At 45.3% G+C, this 21,409-nt stretch overlaps 1 protein-coding gene across 6 annotated transcripts; it reads left to right on the top strand.

The window, feature by feature from the left end:
• The first annotated feature begins 5,623 nt into the window (after positions 1 to 5,623).
• On the top strand, positions 5,624 to 17,949 carry Znf317 (zinc finger protein 317). Of its 6 annotated transcripts, XM_048342153.1 has the most exons (8): positions 5,624 to 5,679; positions 9,493 to 9,573; positions 10,734 to 10,858; positions 11,538 to 11,677; positions 12,165 to 12,291; positions 12,673 to 12,768; positions 14,263 to 14,345; positions 15,481 to 17,949. In XM_048342153.1, exons 3-8 carry the CDS (start codon positions 10,828 to 10,830, stop codon positions 16,792 to 16,794), a joined length of 1,791 nt encoding a protein of 596 aa, XP_048198110.1. In that variant the 5' UTR covers positions 5,624 to 5,679; positions 9,493 to 9,573; positions 10,734 to 10,827; the 3' UTR covers positions 16,795 to 17,949. The 6 variants fall into 6 exon arrangements, with proteins under 6 accessions (XP_048198110.1, XP_048198109.1, XP_048198107.1 ...); XM_048342152.1 differs by lacking the exon at positions 10,734 to 10,858 and having other exon boundaries at positions 5,646 to 5,679; positions 9,477 to 9,573; XM_048342150.1 differs by lacking the exons at positions 5,624 to 5,679; positions 9,493 to 9,573 and adding an exon at positions 9,726 to 9,818.
• The last annotated feature ends 3,460 nt before the right edge of the window (positions 17,950 to 21,409 follow it).

Below are 21,409 nucleotides of genomic sequence, written 5' to 3'. Positions count from 1 at the left end.
CCAAAGGGTCAGGCCATAATTGAGAGGCATAACAAGACCCTGAAAGATCAATTATTAAAACAAAAAGGAGGGGGAAGCCCCCATGACCAGCTGAGGACAGCGATGTTTACATTAAATATTTTAAATTTTTCCAAGGACCAACCTCTGTCGGCTTTCCAGAGACATTGGTCAAGCCAAACACCTTACTTAAAGGTGGAAGTCCGTTGGAAAGACACCCTTACAGGAGCATGGCAAAGCCCGGACCCACTTATCAGTGCTGGAAGGGGCTTCGCATGCATTTTCCCAATTGGGGAACCAAATCCAATCTGGATACCAGCTAGAGACTTAAAATATTGTTCATCTGAATGATCACCCAAGGGCACCTGCCCTTGAGGGATGTCTCCCCTTACTCTCTCTAGGAAAAACAGAGACCATGGTGGATTCTCCATGGGGAGACGGAAAGCCTGCCTGTGTACATTGGCAGTGGACCAGTGCCAGCTCTGCTTGCTTCCTGGACATCACCTGGCATTCCGTGGCACAATGTTTTGCTGTGGCACCGTCTGCAGCATTGCGCAAGAACTAAAGGAAAATTTTGCACACTGTTGTTCCTTCCTTTGCTCCTCCCCTTGCTGCTTATCTTAGGAGCCCCACTGGAGGGAAATAGGAGCTAAAGGGTTTTGGCACCTTAATGTTTTATGATACATGTTTACAATAAGCAAGGAAATTGGCACCTTGCTCCAAATGTTTACGTTAAAATGTTTACTAACCAATGCTTTAAGCTACCAGGGCCTTGGCTGCTATGGACCAACGAAAGTCACCAGAGCCAAAGTTTGGACCTGTTTCTACCTCACTACCAGAGAGAGGGAATGTTGTCTGCGTCATCTCAGGTGGCACCAGATCGGATCAGGACTTCTCTACCTCTTATGGACTGAGCCAGATAAGAGACCCTCCATTGCATTGTGCCTGTGTTATAATTGCTCATGTGCTACAACTGTTCATATTTGCATCCGCCCTGTGTTACAATTGTTTACGTTATAACTGCCTTATGTTCACATTTGCACCCTACCTTCTGTTAGTCAAAACAGGTCACTGTTTGTGGCAATGGCTAGGGCTGTTCGGGTCAACAGTGGCTTTTGTTTTTGACCAATTGGGAACCCCACAAGGTTAGTCATAATGCCCATTAGAAACCGCTACAGGCCCGGGCCCACAGGCATAAAGCAGAAACATCAGGGCTTTCTCTTGAATGCCAATCCCGCTCTCCCCGAATTCTCTCATTGGGCTAGCCGCCCGGCAGGTAGGTCAGCCTGAAGTGCCAGTGCATTCTTTTTGCTGATGACGCTTTGCCTTATGCAGGCAGGAGGTTAAAGCCAAGTGTTCTTTCATAGTTTGGAATTTGGGCATCTCCTCTGGAGAAGTGGGGAGAGGGGTCACAAACCCCAACACTGGGCCATCTGCAAGTCTAGAACAGAAATGTAGTTTGAAGGGCTGGGGATATGGCCTAGTGGCAAGAGAGCTTGCCTCCCATACATGAAACCCTAGGTTCGATTCCCCAGTACCACGTATACGGAAAACGGCCAGAAGGGGCCTGTGGCTCAGGTGGCAGAGTGCTAGCCTTGAGCAGAAAGAAGCCAGGGACAGTGCTCAGGCCCTGAGTCCAAGGCCCAGGACTGGCCAAAAAAAAAAGAAATGTAGTTTGAAGCTGGGCACTTGGTGGCTTACCCCTGTAATCATAGCTTTTCAGGAAGCTGAGGTCTGAGGGTCGCAGTTTAAAGCCAGATAGGGCAGGGAAGTCCATGAGACTTGAGCAAAAAAGCTCAGGGACAGTACCCGGGCCCTGAGTTCAAGCCTCATGACTGACAAAACAATGTGATCTGAAACTTGGTAGTACTTGTAATCTCAAGCATTGGGGAAGCTGAGGCAGGAGGCTAACAAGTTTAAGGCCAGTCAGGGCTACATAGTAAGATCCAACTCAACTTCAGTACAAAAGGCAAGACCCTTTCTCACAAAACCAAAAGAGAAATATGTATATATTTATATACATGATTTAGTTGACTAAAGCATAGTCTCTATGAAGTAAACCTTTCAGAAGCTGAAATAAAATTGTAAGAGCAAAGAGTAGTGGAAGAGGGTGGATGAATGAAAAGGGAAACAGAAGAAAATATAGCAAGAAAATTCAGGTGACAAAGTACATGGGAAAGGGGAGAGGGAGGGGGAAATGAGGGAGGAGGTAACAAATTGTACAATAAATGTACCCACTGCCTTACATATGAAACTGTAACCCCTCTGTACATCACTTTGACAACAAATAAGTAATTATTCAGGAAAAAAAAAAGTACATGGGAAATGGGTTCGGCAGGGAGGGAACAGTCACAATGGAGGAGAACGATGGATGGGGTGACTCTGATCAACTCTGATCATAGATGCACATGTTAAATTGTAAACTCTTGTCAGAAAGCCCTGCAGCCCTATGAATACACTTAACACTGTTAGAAAACTGAGCCATGAAAGCAGGAGACGAAAGAAAGAGCAGAAAACTGATGCCAACAACCCAGATCAACCCCAATGGAAAGATGAGGTGGGACACCATGATGACCACAGCATAGCCAGGAGACAGGACACAGTACACAAGGCCTGGTGAAATGGCATCTCTGCTGGGCTGATCCTAAAACATGGTCAGCTCTGGAGGCTAGGGCACAGGAAATTCAAGAGTTTTTCAAGTTCCAAGCACAGGACTGACAGGTCCAGTAACCTATCATCCAAGTCCCCGCCCCTGCCTCTCAGAATTCAGGCATGCCCATCACTTGAGGGGTGGGACTTCCCTGAATACATTTACTTATCCTGTCTGGGTCAAAACAACAGGGTAGATCTGAAATTTGAAGGATATCTTGTTTCACTTCTAGGCCTTGGAAGCTGGGTAGACAGTCCTCATCACCTGGTTAGGTGCCAGAATGGCTGTGAAAAGAAGGTGACTTGCTTAGATTTAATGTTTCCCTTCATATCCATTTATTTCATATCCATTTCCCTGGAGATTACATACATAATTTAATTCCCAATGGCTGCAGAAAATGTCATTATCTATGTCTATATCTCCCCCTATATGTATCTTTACATCACATTTTTTTAATCTAGTCATTTGTTATGAGGCCTCTGGTCTGTTTCTATCACATGGCTAGGGTGAATAGTGGAGCCATAAACATGGCTGTGTTAGGGCTGGGAATATGGCCTAGCAGTAGAGTGCTCGCATCATATGCATGAAGCTCTGGGCTCAATGCTTCAGCACCACATATATAGAAAAAGCCAGAAGTGGTGCTATGGCTCAAGTGGTAGCGTGCTAACCTTGAGCAAAAAGAAGCCAGGGACAGTGCTCAGGCCCTGAGTTCAAGGCCCAGGACTGGCAAAAAAAAAAAATGTGCTAGTGTCTTTACTGAATCCTGACTGACAATCATTTGGATTGGCAGAAATCAGTGCAGTGGATTTGCAGTTTTAACAAGGCCCCAGATGCCTAAAGTGACCCTCAGAAATGATTAAAAGAAGCACTTTTTTATTCCCAGGGCAATATATTTTTGAATTTTTTAAATAAAGCAAACTCCTTATGAAAGGATCATCAAATGTTCCACTACTTATATGTCCTTGAATAAGACAAAGCTTCCAGACAAATAGTATTCAAAGAAGCCTTTTGCAATTTCTTACCTCTGACCTGATGTAGCTAATAGAGTATTTCTAGGGGCATTTTTAAATTGGTTTTAAATTTACTTTATTATTATTATAAAGGTGATATACAGAGGCATTTCAATTACTGTTTTAACTGGGCCATTCATTGATTGCTAACCTGTTGCAAATTCTTGGGAGTTGTCCCAACAGTGTGGTGCTGGAAACAATGGCACCTCAAGACTGGGAGTCTCTGAGCATTAACACCACATGCTATTACTTAGAAGAAAATAGAACAGTAAGGGACATAGAGTTACTGCTAGAGAGTTTTTAGGAAGGAGGGGAGATAGCCAGAGAGACATGGCAAGCAGAGAAGGTTGGGGCAAGGATGGAAATGAGCAAAGCCAGCTTCCCTGCCTGCACCTGTAATTCAGTAGTTAGGATATCTGTGTTATTGTTTGTTTGTTTGTTTAGTGCTTGCCTTTGGGGCTTAAATTTGGTGGATGGAACTTTTGCTAGGCTTTCTTGCTCACATTGCACACGCTACCAACTTGAGTTAAGTCTCTAGTCCACAATTTTGCTGGTTAACTGGAGATGGAGTCACATGAACTCTTCTACGCAGGCTGGCTTCGAACCTGGATCCTCCCTGAATGCCCAGGATTACAGGCATGAGTCGTGGGCACCCTGCTCTTTTGTGTTTTTTGACTGTACAAATAATGCACAAAACAGAGAGGGGGGCCCCGCTAAAAAGAGAATGGGCTGAGAACCAGAAGAAAATCTGAAATGGGAAAGTTTCCCCAATTAGAAAAACTTCCTAACTAGTAAAGCAAAACTGTCTTATGATCATTTATGTTTCTGTATATAAGTCCCTAGCAGCTGGGAAAGCTGGAACTTAGATAATGTTAGTCTAAAAAAAGAACAAAGCAGAGAGTGTGAGACCAAAGTGACTCCATTTTGGAAAAGAAGCAGCCATGTTAGAGTTAGAGCTGACTGAGAAGTTAAAAATACAGCTAGTGGAAAAAACCACAACTATGTGCCCACCCAGTAACTGACCAAACAACAGATGGGGGGAAGCTGCAAGCAACAGATAAGAGGCAAGCTGCAAACAACTGATAGACAAGCTGACCTAGCCAGGAATAAATCATTGCTGTTTTGAATTTTGTAGATGGCCCTTAACCAACCAGGTTTGAAAATATCAGGCATTACTCAAGGTCGTCCAATACCATGGCTGTCAACATGGAAAGTTCCCAAAATTGTTTGTTCACCTGTATAAAAAGTGTGCAATCCCCTTTCTCAGGGCCCTTGTCTCTCAGCTGCATCTGGTGAGCACTGTTGGCCCAAATGCACATTCTCTAATAAACGGCACCTTTGCTTTTGCATCCATCTTGGTCTTGGTGGTCTTTGGGGTATCTGGATTCTGGCACTACAAGAGCTGGCAGGAAACCTCTATACAAAAGACTTTATCTATGTGACCCCTAACCTTAGCTGGTCTGAAAGTCTACAATGATCAATAGTTTGCAGCTGCACAAGCTGCTCAAATGCAGGGTATGAACATACCTCTTCTTAGCTAAAATAAGGCTAATCGCGAATTTGAGCTTCTGTAACCTTGCTTGGTTGCAAATTCCCATGCGAACAACTTGTGGTATTTTCCTTTATAAACATCCTGTAACTTGGAATGGGGGCTGCTCACTCCAGAGTTGAGCTAGTCCCGGCAGGTCAGTTCGAATAAACTCCAGCTCTTTGTAACATCCTTGTTTTCGGTGGTCTTTTTTTTTTTGGGGGGGGGGGGAAGGGAGGGTCAGTCCATAATAAATCAAGGACGGATCTGTAAGACAAAAGAAAAGTTGGAGAATATGCTAGACCTTCAGATTACACCTGAATTCTACCGCCAAACCGCCCATAACTGAAGAACTACATGTCCCAGAAGCCACCCGCACCCGCTTCCGTCTTGGCGTCCCCAATGCGATCCCGCGAGATTTGGAAGGCGGAAGTGGAGCGGAAGCCATTACTCTCCGGAGGCGGTCGCAGTAAAAACACATGGGTGAAGACCAGGTAAACGAGGGCTCCATTTTATTTGTTGGGGACCCCGCCCCCGAACCCAGCAGACCTCCCCCGTGAACTTCTCATCCTCGGGTGGCAGTTTCTGAGACACGTTACCTCAGTTCTGTCAGGCCTGTCGAGTCCCGAGTTGAGCTCTTTCTCCCTGGCGACCCCGAGGGACCCCGAAACTAGGGCGCGGCGGGGGCAGAGATGGAGGGAAGTGGGGACCCCGAAGCCAGACAGCCAGGCCGAGGGGTTGTTTTAGACGCGGTGGCCGGCGACACGAAACCCTAGTAATATTAGAACTGGAATTGGACGTTTAGAAAACTCTGATAACCTGTTTTAAAATAAAAATAAAAATAAGTCCGGGCGCGGGTGCTGACGCCTGTAATCCCGGGTCTTCTGGCGATGAGATCTGAGGATCACAGTTACAAGCCAACGGGGACAGGAAAATCCCGGTGAGACTCATCTCCAGTTAGCCACCAAAAAGCCAGAAGTGGAGCTGTGGCTCAAGTGATAGGGTGCCAGCCTTGTGTGAAAAAAAAAATAATAATAGCTCAAGGACAGTAACCACACCCTGAGTGAGTTCAAGTCCTAAGACTTGAGATGTTTCAAACTCTAGTGGGAGAGTCAGGATGAACAGCCTGGTTCAGTTTAAGAGATAATTCTGGCATCATAGTTTGGGAGCTGTTTGTGCTGTTTCTTGACATCGTTTTAAATGTATGCCCCCCCAAAAAGGGTGCTAATTGTTCACATATGCAAATTAAACAGTTAGCAGGACCAGAATAATTACACACAAATTCAACTGAAAAGGAGATTAGTAAATCTCAGTACTGGGGGCTTGAACTCATAGTGTAGGCACTGTCCTTAGCTTGCTTTTTTGTTTGTTTGTTTGTGTCTTCGTTTTCCCAACACTGGCACTCTACCACTGGAGCCACAGCCCACTTCTGACTTTTTTGGTAGTTAATTGGAAATAGGAGTGCCATGGACTTTCCTGCCTATGCTGGCTTTGGACCGCCATCCTCCGATTTCAGCCTCCTGAATAGCCAGGAATACAGGCCTTTGTAGCTTAGCTTGTTGGGTTGTTGGTTTGGGGCATGGGGCTTGAACTCAGAGCCTGGGCACTGGCTAGCGCTCTACACTTAGAGCCACAGCTCCACTACCAGTTTTGAGTGGTAAGTAAGGAGATAAGAGTCTAAAGACTCTTATGCTCCCTCTAGCTTTGAATTGTAAACCTCAGATCTCAGCTTCTGGAGTAGCTAGGATCACTGGCATGACCCACCACACCTGACCTAGTGAGCCACCATACCTGACCTAGCTTATTGTTTTTGTACTGGTACCTGGGCCTGGAATCAGGGCCTGGTACTCTTGCTCGTGGCTAGTGAGCCACACCTCCACTTGAGGCTTTTTACTTCTTAAATGGAGATTAGAGTTAAGATTTCTAAACCTGGATCCTCTGTTCTCAGCTTCCCTAGTAGCTAAATTTACAGCTGGCTAGATCCACTTATGGTGGGCTTTGGTAAAGTTTTACAAATATTTGCAAAATAAAGAATTTAAGGTTTAGTTGAATTTTCCTAGGAACTTTGAACTTTAGTGCTCATTCACTAAATTTTCTTCTACTTCATTAGTTGCATTTAGGTTCAGCATTAAACTTTCCTAATTTTTGTGTAACTTTTGGGTTGTCTTCATAGATAGATGTTAATCATCTTTGTCAGAGAGGTAATTGTATTTTCCTTTGAATTGTACACACTTTGTTTTCTTTATTGGACTGACTGGAAATGATTGGACTTTGGTTTGCAAATCTTTGGCAGTCTTGTTTGCTTTCCAGTTTTAAAGAGAATCAACTTTACTGTCTGCTGGAAGTTTTTCTAAGATAGTTTCTCCTTTAAAAAGTACCCTTTAGGGCTGGGAAGGTGCCTCAGGGGTAGAGTGTTTGCCTAACATGCACAGAGCCCTGAGTTCGATTCCTCAGCACCACATATATAGAAAAAGCCAGAAGTGGTGCTGTGGCTCAAGAGGTAGAGTGCTAGCCTTGAGCAGAAGGACTCCAAGGACAGTGCTCAGTCCTAGCCCCGAGACTGGCAAAAAATATAAAAATAAAAAGTATCCTTTAGTAAAAGAGCTATTCTAGTAAATTGCACTAGGCCTTTGTCAACTGATGTTTAATTATCTACATACTATCATACTATCTACTGCTTATTCCTGGCTGCCTAGGCCTCTATTTTGGGAATTTTCTAAGACTCTTCCGTTCCTGTTAGGGCCAGAGGGCTACTGGGTATTTTGTTATGGTAAAATTTCTTTTGGAAATTATCCATTCACCTTCCAATTAAACTGTACAATCCAAGATGTTCATAATTTACTCATATATCTGTAATATCTTAGAAGTTAGGAATGTTTTCATTTCTCTTTTTTTTTTTGGCCAGTCTTGGGGCTTGGACTCAGGGCCTGAGCACTGTCCCTGGCTTCTTTTTGCTCAAGGCTAGCACTCTGCCACTTGAGCCACAGCGCCACTTCTGGCCATTTTCTGTATATGTGGTGCTGGGGAATCGAACCCAGGGCCTCATGTATATGAGGCAGGCACTCTTGCCACTAGGCCATATCCCCAGCCCTCATTTCTAATGGTTATTTTATTTTGTTTTTGTTTTCTCCAGATAGGTTCTTAATGGTGCCCTAGAACCCATGATCCCACTTGAATGCTAGGATTACAGATGTGAGTCAGTCACTATGCCTGGTTTAGGCAGTGATTTTTTTTTTTTTCACTTTTTCGTCTAGCTGGGTTCTGGTGGTTCACACCTGTAATCCTAGCTACTCAGGAGGCAGAGATCTAAGGATAATGGTTCAAAGCCAGCCTGGGTAGTATAAGGTTCACCAGAAAGGAAACCTGCCACATGGTTCAAGCAGAGAAGAGTATATTGGGGAGGAGAGCAAACTGTTGGCTGGGAAACAGAGGGGATGGAAGAAGAGAAGAGAGAGGGGGACTCATGTTGAGCTAGATTATTTAGGGAAAGGCAGGAGGCAGGACCACAGCAAATGCGGAAGTGATCTCAGAGCCTGGGGAACCTCTCACTGTCTGAGGGATTCATGAGCAGGGTGATCCAGGATATAATCTCAGGGTGAAGAAGTGACTGCAGAGTCTGGGGTCTTTTGCTGACTCAGGTGATTGATTACTGGTTTCGGGCAGATAAAGAAGGGGAGATGGCCGTTCTCCTGGGCAAACCTAACAGGAAAGTCTGAGAAACTCTTTATCTCTAACCACCAAAAGAAGCTGAAAGTGGAGCTGTGGCTCAAAATGGTAGAGAACACTAGACTTGAGCAAAAAAGCTTGGGGACAGCGCATGGGCCCTGACTTCAAGCTCTAGCACCCCCACACACAAAAATTTCTAGTTAGGGTTTTGCTTATTGTTTTATGACGTGTGTTTTCCATTTCATAGCTTTGTCATTTCTATGTCTATTTAACTTTGGTGGTGTATTTCTTCTTGCTAGGAGGTGATGGGTCTGGCATCATGGCTGGGACTAAGGTACTGTGTGGGAGGCCCGCAGATACAGATTCAAGGCTACTCAGCATCATCCTTCATTGGCTGAATGAGTCCCATTGAATCTCACACCCTAGCCCCTCACTTGTCTCGCCCTGCCCAAAATCCAAATATAGACTCTGATTAGAGCAGGGTTTTTTGAAAACAGGACAGGTAACAGTTCTACTCTGGTATAAAGAGAATTGGAGGAAGTCTGACAGGTTAGTCTCCCCATCCCAAAGGCTGTCCAGGGTGTTTAGTGTTCTGATTTATCAGTCTGTTTTGTGTGTTTTGCAGAAAATGGGTTTTGCAACTGTTCCTATCACTGGTGGTCGCCATCCTGGCAGTTCTTGGTGACACCCTCCAGTCCTGACAAGCACTGGTGGCAGTGGAGGTGAGGCTCTGATCTGATTTGCACCTCTGCAGAATGGGAGGGAGGGGGGAGTTCCACAGGCCTGAGCGCCATGTGTGCCCTCTCAGACTTGAGCCACCTGGCCCAGGGGGTTGTGTCTTAGTCTCTGTATCCCTGTTAATTTCATGGGATCTTTTGAGAAGATTCTAGACCCTCCAGATTCTTTAGACCCTTCGTTGGTGGTCCCACCAAGGCACTAGCCCCATAGAAGCCTTCTCACCATGAAAGCAAGTGTTAATCCATTTCATTCATTCATCCTTTTGATTCATTTCCTTTTTTTTTTTTTTTGGTAGTTGGTTATAGGGCTTGAACTCAAGGTGTGGGCACTGACCCTTTTTTGCTCAAAGCTAGATCTGTACCACTTTGAGGCACATCTGGTTTTCTGGTGGTTAATTGGAGATAAGAGCTCAAGGACTTTCTAGCCCAGACTAGCTTCAACCACCATCCTCAGATCTCAGCCTCCAGCGTAACTAGGATTATATGCTGAGCCACTGCCACCCAGCCCCATTTTTTTTTTCTTTTTTCTTTTTTTTCTGCTAGAGTGAGACAGTATTACAGCTCTGGAGGCACAGGGATCAAAGCATCAGACAAATCAAAATGTTGTGTCTTGGAGCTTATTGTCAGGTTGGGTACACGATAAATGGAGAAAACAAAAAAAGTAAGCCTTTGGCGGGGGTGGGGGGGGTAGGGGAAGACTTTAGAAGCAAAAAGCCAGAGGTAGACTTTTCCAGGAAAAAAAAACCAAAAAACAGAAATAGAGGTATGGCTCAAGTGGTAGAATGCCATCCGTGAGCCTAGAATTCAGTTCACTGGCATTCTAGTACATTCACACTGTGCACAGTTTTTATTTTTTGGTGGTGATATTGGGGTGTGAACTTAGAACCTCATACTTGCTAAGGCTGGTATTCTGCCACTTGAGCCATTCTTCAGCCTTGCTTTTTTTCTTGTTATTTTGGACATAGAGTCTTTTTCATTCAGGCTGGCCTAAACTATGATCCTCCATATCTCAGCCTCCTAAGTAGCTGGGCTTGCAGGCATGAGCCACTGCTGCTGGCCTTTACCAGTACCTTGACTATGTATCTCCAGAACTCCTTGGTCATTCCTAAGTGCAACTCAGACCTGCATGGTGTCCTTTACCACAGATGCCCCTCACAGAGAGGCCCATCAGCAGGGGAATCGCTTCCTCATTCTCTCCCTGCCCTGCCTGTGAGGAGAATTGACTGCCATCCCCACGGCATGGCCGCCCTGGGTCTGTCTCCCATATTGGTTTGTCACCTTCAGCAATTGGAGGTCAAGGGGATGTGTAAACAGAGTGAGGCTTCCAGGAGCGGGTGGGTAGAACGAATGTGGTAGGGGCTGCTCAGCAGCCAACAGCCCCCAGTCTTTGGAGGTCTGGGGCAGCTGGAGTTGAAGGGCTGCAGTGACTTGTGTTCCCCCCGACTGATTGCTTGGCAAAAGTGGAGCCCAGAAATTCCTTCACCCACCAGAGCTGCCATTTCTTCTCTCCTAAATTCACTCAGAATCCAAAATCCTTTTGATTGATGTGGCCATGACCTCATGGGATGGCATGTAGGCCAAATGCAGGTGACCTAAAAATATTGTATGTGATTTCCTTCAGCTTATATGCCTGAGATACCTGTGCAGCACCACTAAGATCCGCATGTGCATACCAATATTAGAAAACCCTCCCCACCTACTGAAACATGAAACATTTGTCCTGAGTGTTTCCAGCACAGGATATTTAACCTGTATATTGCTTCTCATGGACGCAACACCCTTTGTTATTTGTCTTTCAGAGGAGCACAGCTGCTCCAGTTTGTCGACAAGTTGTGTGTGTGTGTGTGTGTGTGTGTGCGCGCATGCATGTGGTGCATGTGGGTGGGGGATGTGGGCATTTGTAATTGTTGTAGACCACTGATTGTCATACATCTTATTTCCTCCTGTAGTCATGTCTATCCAGGACCCTGCCTGTCTCCAGGAGGCAGAGTTTCCTTTTTCATCAAAACACCATCCCTGTCCCCAGAATTTGGACCTGTTTGCTTGGCGTGGTCTGGAGCCTTGCACACCAACCAGTGTTGCTTCTCAGGTACACAAAGGTCTTGGGGGCCCTAGGATAGGACAAGGATTTATTTCTTGGACTGCTCCAACCACCTTACTGGGAAGTTCTTTAGATGCTCATCCAGGCCAGTGGATGCCTGCTCAGAGCCCAGGAAAGAGCCAGGGATGGTGGCTGGCTTGGCTTCATATCAGGGATTTATGTAGCAAGTGTTGCCTAGTGCTCAGGATCACTCACCTAAAGGCAGAGTGGAAAGCAGGTGAGAAATGTCTCAGGCGAGGGTCGGGAAGTGATTGGGGCCCCTTCCAATATTGCATTTAGAACTGAAACAGGATAAGATTTCCTCACAGCAAGAAGCTGTGAGGGAACTTGCTGCCTGGAAGAGGTACCAAGTCCCAGGACACATCCCCTGGAAATCCAGTGTTGAGTCTTGTGCCCAGTGTTTCAGCGTCTGTCATCTTCCTGTGAACACCCATAGTAGGTTGCTCACTGTCCCCAACTGTGTGTGCTGTGGCAGGAGTATGTGACTTTCCAGGATGTAGCTGTGGACTTCACTGAGAAGGAGTGGCCCCTGTTGGATTCCTCTCAGAGAAAGCTGTACAAAGATGTGATGCTGGAGAACTACAGCAACCTGACTTCCCTAGGTAAGGCTGGCCCCATCTCACCACGCAGGACCTAGGCAGAGAGTCACGCAGAGCTGAGGTTCATCCTCCACAGAGTCTCAGGGGTATTGAGGCCTGACCATCCCATTCACCTTGACCTTGGGGCATTCTCATGTGTATCTGATGGCCCACATAGGTTTCTGAGATTGTTTTGCAGGGTGAACTGTGTAGGTATTTGTGGTTTTATTATTGTGTTTTTTAAAAAGCTGTATTCCCAGAAAGGTGACACCACCATTTTGTTCTTCCTAAGTCAGACTTGTCCACCTGCAGACCCAACAGAACAAAAATGCTGACCCGGACCAAACAGAAAGGGGTTGTCCTCTACACAGTCCTCCCTCAACATGTGTCTCTCCTCCTGAGCAGGGTACCAGGTTGGCAAGCCCAGGCTCATCTCACACTTGGAGCAAGAGGAGGAGCTGAGGACAGAGGAGAGGAGGATGGAGCAGAGCCCCCTTTCAAGTGAGTGAGCACCAGCAGACACAAATGTTTTTGACTTGGTTCTTATCAGTGATGGCAGTGGAGAGTGTTTAGCTATCCATTTACTGTTTCTGTAATGAAACACCTGAGGCTTAGTAGCAATAAGAAAAGGAAGGTTTATTTGTTTCATTTCCAGCTCTAAAGACTCAGAAAAATATGAGGCTACCCTCCTGGTAAGGGCTTCCCTCTGGCTGCATCACAATATAGCAGTGCATCTTAGTGTGTGACCCAGTTTCAAAGGGAACTTAGAAGCCAAGCTTCAAGACAAATGCAAGAGACCTAGGTAGGGCCAGTGTTGGGGTATTTTGATCCTAGCCTCACTCTTATAAGAAATAACTCACTCTGAGACAAACACATTTCATGTGATATTGGTGCCTTAAGAGACCTAATTACCTCTCATCTCTCCCACCACCAAGGCCCAAGCCTACATGCCACCCCATGAGGTCATGGCCATATCAATCAAAGGTCCAGGCCTCCACTACATGACCTCCCAACTCTAGGGTAGTGCTGGCCACACAGGAAGTCTTTTCCCTTTGAATTCCATCTCATCTCTCACTGCTTCTTTGGTCTCTGTGTTCCTAACTTTGAATCTGGTATTTCTATATGGGCCCGTCTTAGTCTCTGTTTATACTGACCATCCTGATGTTCCCTCACCTCCTAGATTCCACGTACTACAAAAGAAAATATGACAGGTCTAGGGGACTGGTTGATTCCTCAACCAGTCTCAAGTTGCTCATGTCTGTTTTCTTGAAAACCGTATAATTTCTTTATGGAGGAGTAACTTCACTGTCTATATTCAGAAACTTTTTTTTTTCATTCACTAATGAGCTCCTTAGTCATTTAACTTATTTGGCTATTGTGCAAAGCACTTTGGTAAATGTGGGCCTCCAGGTATCTCAGTAGTAGTAAGCTGACTGATTAGTTTGATGTATTCTGAAGTGGTATGTATGGTTGGACCTTAGGGAAGTTCTATTCTTAATTTCACCTTTATCTATTAATTCATGATGGTGATGATGATAATGATTATTTAGTGCTAGTTCAGGGGCTTGAAATCAGGGCCTAGGCACTGTACTTGGGTTTTTTTTTTTCACTCAGGGCTAACATTCTACCACTTGAGCCACAGTTCCATTCTGGTTTCTTTGGTAGTTACTTGGAAATAAGAGTCTCACAGACCTTCCTGCCTGGGCTACCTTTAAACCATGATCCTCATATCTCAGCCTCCTGAGTAGCTAGGGTTACAAACATGAACCACTGGTACCTGACTGTTTTTAATTTTTTGAAGGACTTGTACACTGGTTTCCATGGTGACATGGCCAGTGTTTATTTTGTTCATTTTGTCCATGCTTGGGTTCTTCCCTTTTACAGTGGATTTCACAGTGAACAGTTAGTGTTTGCAAAGAAATTCAGCTGGTTCTATTCCTGTTGTCTCACCATTTACTTCTTATAACAAGCTAATGTTTCTCCAATTTCTTTTAGATTGGGAGACTCCATCTAAAGCGAAGTGGTCGATTCTCATGGAAGACATTTTTGGGAAGGAAGTATCCAGTGGTGTGACAATGGTAAGATTTCGTTTACATCATTGCGGATCTTCCCCCTTGGAAGTAACTGGGGTGGCTGTAGTTGGCAAGTAGTCAGGAACCAGGCAAGAAGAATAGAGGAATCCAGAGTTCCAGAAATGGTGAATATAGTTGGGTCTGGGTACCTGCTCCTGGGCCTGTCAGTACCTGAGGATGATCAAGTTCCTTATATTAGTGTATAAATTATCTACATGAAACCCAGCCATGACCTGTCTGCTTTAAATTTTCTCCAAATGTACAGTAATACCTAGTGCAAATATAAGTGCTATCCCAGTACTTGTTCTTAGTGTATTTTCTAGGAAATAATGAACAGGAAAAGAAAAATGTTTGTAGATGTTCATTGCAAATGAAGTTATTTTTTCTCCCTGTGAACCCACAGATATGGAAGCCTAAGTATTATCGTTTTGGGAAAATACCCCACCCTTAACCCAAACTTGTTGGGTTAGACTTTGAATGAGTAAACATTTACATAACTTGGCCCAGATTTGACTATTGAGGCCCAGACTGGTTTTAAACAGTGAACAGCATTTCTGTGTGAAACTTAGCACACACAAAACCTTATGGCATGCCATTTGCCTTTTTTGTTTTTTGTTTGCTTTTGTCACCTGTGGCCCTTGAACTCTGGGTCTGAGCACTGATCCTGAGCTTTTAATAGAGCTCAAATGAGATTGGAATGTTACAAATTAGAATATCTTCAGTCATAGTGTGATGTGAGATGCTTCTACTCTGCTATGTGATGCTCACATGTAAGGATGGAGCTGGAGTTCCACAGCAGAGAATACATGCAGCCTTTGGTTCCATTCTTAAAAGAAGTCAGATAATTTAAACAAAAAAGAAAATGTGGGCTGGAAATGTGGCCTACTGGTAGAGTGCTTGCCTCACATATATGAAGCCCTGGGTTCATTTCCTCAGCACCACATATATAGAAAAGCCAGAAGTGGTGCTATGGCTCAAGTGGTAGAGTGCTAGCCTTGAGCAAAAAGAAGCCAGGGATAGTGTTCTAGTCCTGAGTTTAAGCCCCAAGACTAGTTAAAGAGAGAGAGAGAGAGAGAAGAAAATAAAATGTAATAAATGTTGGAAATGCCCAGATCAGCTCTCAACCCTGTTTAACTGACAGGAAAGGAGCCTCTCCGAGAAGTCCTCCAACTACACAGACTTCTTCCAAGTCTTAAGCCTGGGCCCTCATCTTCCCCAGCCGATTGGAAGCCCCAGTGTCAAGAGACCCTATCGCCATCGTGCTTGTGGGATCTCCTTCAAGAACAGGACCCACCCAGCCCAGCACTTGAGCATGTACGATGGGAGGAAAATGCATGAGTGCCACCAGTGCCAGAAATCCTTCACCACGAGCGCCTCCCTGACCCGGCACCGGAGGATCCACACGGGGGAAAAGCCCTACGAGTGCCAGGACTGCGGGAAAGCCTTCAATGACCCATCAGCCCTCCGGAGCCACGCGAGAACGCACCTCCAGGAGAAGCCTTTTGACTGCGCTCAGTGCGGAAACGCCTTCCGGACCCTGTCGGCCCTGAAGATCCACATGCGTGTCCACACCGGTGAGAAACCCTACAAGTGTGAGCAGTGTGGCAAGGCCTACGGCAGGAGCTGCCACCTCATTGCACACAAGCGGACACACACCGGAGAGAGGCCCTACCAGTGCCGAGACTGCAGCAAAGCCTTTCAGCACCCGTCGCACCTGAAGGAGCACGTCCGGAACCACACAGGGGAGAAGCCCTATGCATGTACACAGTGCGGCAAAGCCTTCCGCTGGAAGTCTAACTTCAATCTGCACAAGAAGAACCATCTGGTGCAGAAAACTTACCAGTGCAAAGAGTGCGGGAAATCCTTTGGGGATCTCCTGTCAAGGAGGAAACACATGAGGCTCCACATTGTGAAGAAGCCTGTGGAGTGTCGCCATTGTGGGAAAACCTTCCGGAACCAGTCCATCCTGAAGACTCACATGAATTCCCACACTGGAGAGAAACCATATGGCTGCGACCTCTGTGGCAAAGCCTTCGGTGCCAGCTCCAACCTCACTGCGCACCGGAAGATCCATACCCAGGAGAGGCGCTATGAGTGTGCTGCGTGTGGCAAAATCTTCAGTGATTACCTGTCCCGCAGGAGACACATGAGCATCCATCTAGTGAAGAAACGCGTGGAGTGTCGGCAGTGTGGGAAGGCCTTCCGGAACCAGTCCACGCTGAGGACACATACGCGGAGTCACACGGGAGAGAAGCCCTATGAGTGTGACCACTGTGGGAAAGCCTTCAGCATAGGCTCGAACCTGAACGTGCACCGGAGGATCCACACAGGGGAGAAGCCCTACGAGTGCAGCTCCTGCGGGAAAGCCTTCAGTGATCACTCCTCCCTCAGGAGCCACCTGAAGACTCACCGCGGAGAGAAATTCTTTGCACCATCCGTATGGAGAAGGCTCTAGTGAATACTTCAGGGGTGAGCTAGACCACTGTGAGGGCAGGATGGTCTCTCCTGATCTCCCTAGCTAGTCCTCAGGAGGAAAAGCACCAAAGCACAAAGTCCATCATGCAAGGAATGGGGCAGAGGGGCCAGCTGTCTGAAGGCATTTTTGGTTTCTAGGATGGGGGAGGTGCTATGGGCACAATAGCAGCCATGCAGTTAGCCTGTTAGTGCCCAGAAGCCCCCATGTGAAATAATTATGTTCCCCACATCAAAGAATTATGTTTGCTGCCATGTCAGTGTTGCTGAGGCTGGGCAGTCTCCATGATTCCACAGTTGTCTGTAGTAGCCCCTCAGGTCTTGTGGTTCTCATGAGCACTTTTGCTAGGAAATAACATATTTTCCTTTGAAAACTTGAAGATGTTATGCAGTTCTTAAAGCTTTTTATGCTGCTGATAATCTAGTGTGGAAATGATTTGTGCCCAGCCACCTCGCTGGTACCTATGGCAGTGTGCATTGGAGAGAGGCCTCAGCAAGCCGTTTCTCTCATAAGTGTAGGACTGCACTTAGTTTTCTCTCGTGCAAAAATGCCTAAGCTCATTCATCCTTAGTCTTTACATTCAGTTATGTTCTTCATCATGAAAGGTTTGTATGTATTTTTGCTACAGCTTCTATCTTGATATCCTGTCAGTTTCCTTTTGGGTATCTTCCCTGACCAATGGCATATTTAGCATTGTTCTCTACTGGGTAAGATGGGGGTTTTTTGGCACCTGTCTTTTCCTGGCATTGGATCCAAGTGTGTGGTGATCCAAACATGAAGTCTCTCATCTTTTCACATCAAAAGACTTCAGGTTCTGTCCAGGTTGAACTATTTTAAACAGTTTCTATTGCAACTGGTACCATTTACTCCCTCTGACTGACAAATGAGTAGTGGGTTCTGTCTATACATTCTATTTTTCTGGTCTTCCCCTGCTTCCCACCTTGCGAGGAGATCCAGGACCTAGTACTGAAAGGTCCATCTGTTACCCATGAGGGTGAAAGCTGCAATCTAAGAAGACACTGCAGACGCTAACGCACAGTGATCCTGGGCTTCCTGTGGCTCTGAGTGTCAGTGCCAGCCTCAGATTTATTACTTCACTTCCTATTATATGAAGAAAAATAAAACTGATTAATGATTTAAACTGCTGTGGATATTCCATTGCTTTTGTTGCTTCACTGACGAGTAAGAAAAGCATTCCCTACCTGGCTGGATGCTTGCTGGAGCCCCTACCCCTGTTCATTGCTGAATTTGTGACTGCTATCTCTATGTGAGCCATAATGTAGACATAAATGAGTACAGTTTTATGGTCGTGTGTGTTTATGCACATGTGTGCACATACGCCATTACAGTCAGGGCACTTTTCTTGGCCTTTTTGCTCACAGCCAGCCCAGCACTCTACCAGTAGAGGCATGCCTCTGTACAAAACACACACAAATAGCTATTTGTTTTTTGTTCCTCCTGAAGCAATGCAATGGGCCCAGTATAGAGGGAGCATTTATACTACATTATGTTTATACTTTTTGACTTAAAACATATTAGAAGATACTTCCGGTCCTAATGCAAATACTATGCCATTTTGTGGGAAAAGGACTTGATTCTGACCTAGAACCTGTCTCTGACAGGCACAGTGCCTCTGTGTCAGTACTCAGGACAAGTCACGTTCACAGGGCTACATTGAGCTTTTGGAGTGAGTGCACACGGATGTCTGGCAAGGAGGTGGCATAGAGAACTCTTGTTGGTAAGGGTGTAGGCAGACAACACGTTGGTCCATTAAGCCTATGCTGTGGATGGTACAGACCACTTGACCTTTTCAGGAAAGACTGCACAGAAATAATTCCTCAAGAGACAACTACTGATTTCAGGTTCCCAGCCTGCTGAGGAGAGGAGGTAAGAGAAGCAGAATTGGAAAGTGTCTGGCGGAATCAGAAGTGTGTTTTCTGTTTTGATAGAACAATTCCAGGTTTGTTTTTTTCTGTGAGACTTTGTGTTTATGTGGTTCTCATTGTAAGAAGTGAGAAGTACTTTAACATTGTCAGGTTAAAATTTTTATTGCTATCAAGAAGAGTTGGATTTGTATTTCTTTTTTTTTCCGGTTTTGGTTTTTTGGACCTGGGACTGGAATCCAGTCTGGAGCATGCTAAGTAAGCACTCTGCCGCTAAGCTATACCACAGCCCAGCTCTTCATTTTTTTGGGTGTATTTAATCTATTCTCTTGTTCAAGAAAAAAAAATCTTTCATTTTAAGAATTTGGGGGCACTGCTTGGCTTCAGCCATCCGCTAATTTTGTTGGTTTCAAATTTGATTTTCTTTTCTTTTTTTCCTTTTGTTCCTATACTGGGGCTGGAACTCAGGGCCTTGTGCTCTTGCTTAGCATTTTTACTCAAGACGGGTTCTTCCGCATAAGCCGCACCTCCACTTCTGACATTTTTGCTGGTTAGTTGGAAATAAGAATCTCATTGTTGTCTGGCTGGGCCCACTTCCAACCTTTCAGATCTCAGGCCTTCTGAATAGCTAAGCATCTTAGGCATGAACCACTAGCACCTGATGCGAAATTTGATTCTTAAGCCAATTGAGACTAATTAAGGAAACCTGTTTCCTAGAAACTACAAATGTTTGTGATCATTTAAAAAAACAAAAGTTTCTCTGCTTCATCCAAGAAGATAGAAGACCTAGAGTCTTCCACAAATTAACTACTCTTTCTAGTACCCTTGTTAGGGATCCACCTTCTGCCCTGGAGGAGATGGGTGGGAACATCCTGATTCCTTTCATACCATTGTCAACTGATGCATCCAAGGGGTCAGAGGCCACAGTGGCTAGGTGTATGGTTAGTGGGCTTCTAATGCTTCCATCTGCTTCCTTCCTCTCCACATAGTTCTTAATTATACAGTTACTTGCACCTCCCAAGGGAGAAGTGCTCAATGATCACTGGGCCTTGCTGGAAAGTTTTGCCTGGCTCAGTGAAAACAATAACAATCACTAACTAGTTCTTGCCTAGAGTTAGAATAAAAGTATATATTCTCTAGAGACTGGGCCTCAGGAGAACAGAAAGAATGCTTCCCCCAGTTGAGTCATTTCTTTGATTACGAACCTTGGGAATCCAGTGCGACTGCTCCCTCTGAGCCCAGTTCCTCCATCACACCAGCTGTGGGCTGCAGAAAGTAATGAGTTCCCATTGGCCCTATTGTGGTCCAGGGACCTTGTACCTCATTGCATTTCCCTGCCAGTCCTCACAACACAAAATGCCTTCGGCAGTCTCTAGAGGAGACTCCTGATTAATCTTAACTCATTCTGTGTTTTTAATTCCTGAAGTTTCTATCAAGGCCCATTTGCACCTTGTGTAACATTTAAGTGGCCTGGATCATACAGTAATGGTTTTCCTCTCTAGGGGATCTTCTATACATGTGCAATGTCAGTTAAGTTCTGTGCACTTAGGTTTGGGCAAGAAAGATCCATAAGCCAAGTAAAGGTTTTGGAAGTGAATTATAAATAAGACAATTATTAGGGATAGTCCAGAAGACTCCAAAGGGTGGGTAATAACCAGACAGCAAAGTGTGGAAGACTTATGGAGACCAAAAGCAGCAATAGACCAGTCCTGATTCAGGGATACAGAAAAAAGGGATGATACAAAACATTCCTGACACAGTCATTGAAGCACACAATTATGGAAGGGTAGGATTGGAGAGATTGTACAGCATATATTAGTAAGTTAATACAGCAAGGCATGGACCCTGAGTTTCAGCACAAGAACCATCAAAATATATTTAGGTGCCAGGTAAGCTGGAATGGGAGCATGAGTGGTGGTCAGGCATCTGAAGAGGGAGCCAGACTTAGGGAAGTGTGACCAGGAAAGGATAATGGCAAACAGGTAGCTCCGTGGCTTTACTTTTATTTCAGATATGTGGGTTTATACAGCTAGACAGGATGAGTTTTCCTTTCAGGGCCACATGCAGCCTGGCAGATGTTCTACCACTGAACTGCATCCACAGAGTTTGCTCCTTCCTAAAGTGCACATTAAAAGAAGTTCCCTGAGGAAGCCCTCAGCATAGACTGGTAGCAACCACCATGGGTAGATAGGTAGACAGACAGATAGGTAAGGGAGAGGGAAAGATGATGGGTGGATGATGAATGGATAGATGATATAGGTAGGTCAGACAGAAAGAGTCAGGATGGATGATGAATGGATAGATGATATAGGTAGGTCAGACAGAGACAGGTTGAGGAAAGAAGGAACAGAGGAATGAAAGGAAGGAGAGATGATGGATGGATGGATAATAGATGAATGGCTAGATGAGATATGTAGATCAGACAGAAATGGTGTTCTGGAGATGGAGCTCAGGGCCTCTTACATACTAGGCAAGCACTCTACCTTGAGGTATACCCCTTTTTCCCAGATAGCAAGCACCAAAGTAAGACTCAATAAGATATAAAGTGAAAGGTCAACAATATACAGTGACAGTCCAGGTGTCACCATTTCAAGATCAAGATGGAAAAGAGTGGACCTGCAGGCATGGGGCTGGAACCTTGAACAACTGAGAGAGGTTAGATGGGCCAGTATTATGTAGGTATGTGTTATTTTGCTTGTCTTCTCTTCCCTGCC

This window comes from Perognathus longimembris, chromosome 3, assembly GCF_023159225.1.
Source record: "Perognathus longimembris pacificus isolate PPM17 chromosome 3, ASM2315922v1, whole genome shotgun sequence".
Classification (NCBI taxonomy): Eukaryota; Metazoa; Chordata; class Mammalia; order Rodentia; family Heteromyidae; genus Perognathus; species Perognathus longimembris.
Note: the sequence above shows the minus strand (reverse complement) of the source record. Positions and strands in the feature narration are given on the sequence as shown.

Coding starts and splice junctions, on each gene's coding strand:
- Znf317 (XM_048342147.1), top strand. CDS start 10,666: ATGTATCTCCAGAACTCCTTGGTCATTCCTAAGTGCAACTCAGACCTG. Junction 10,859..11,537: donor GGGTCTGTCTCCCATATTGG/TTTGTCACCTTC, acceptor TTCCTCCTGTAG/TCATGTCTATCCAGGACCCT. Junction 12,769..14,262: donor GGAGCAGAGCCCCCTTTCAA/GTGAGTGAGCAC, acceptor AATTTCTTTTAG/ATTGGGAGACTCCATCTAAA.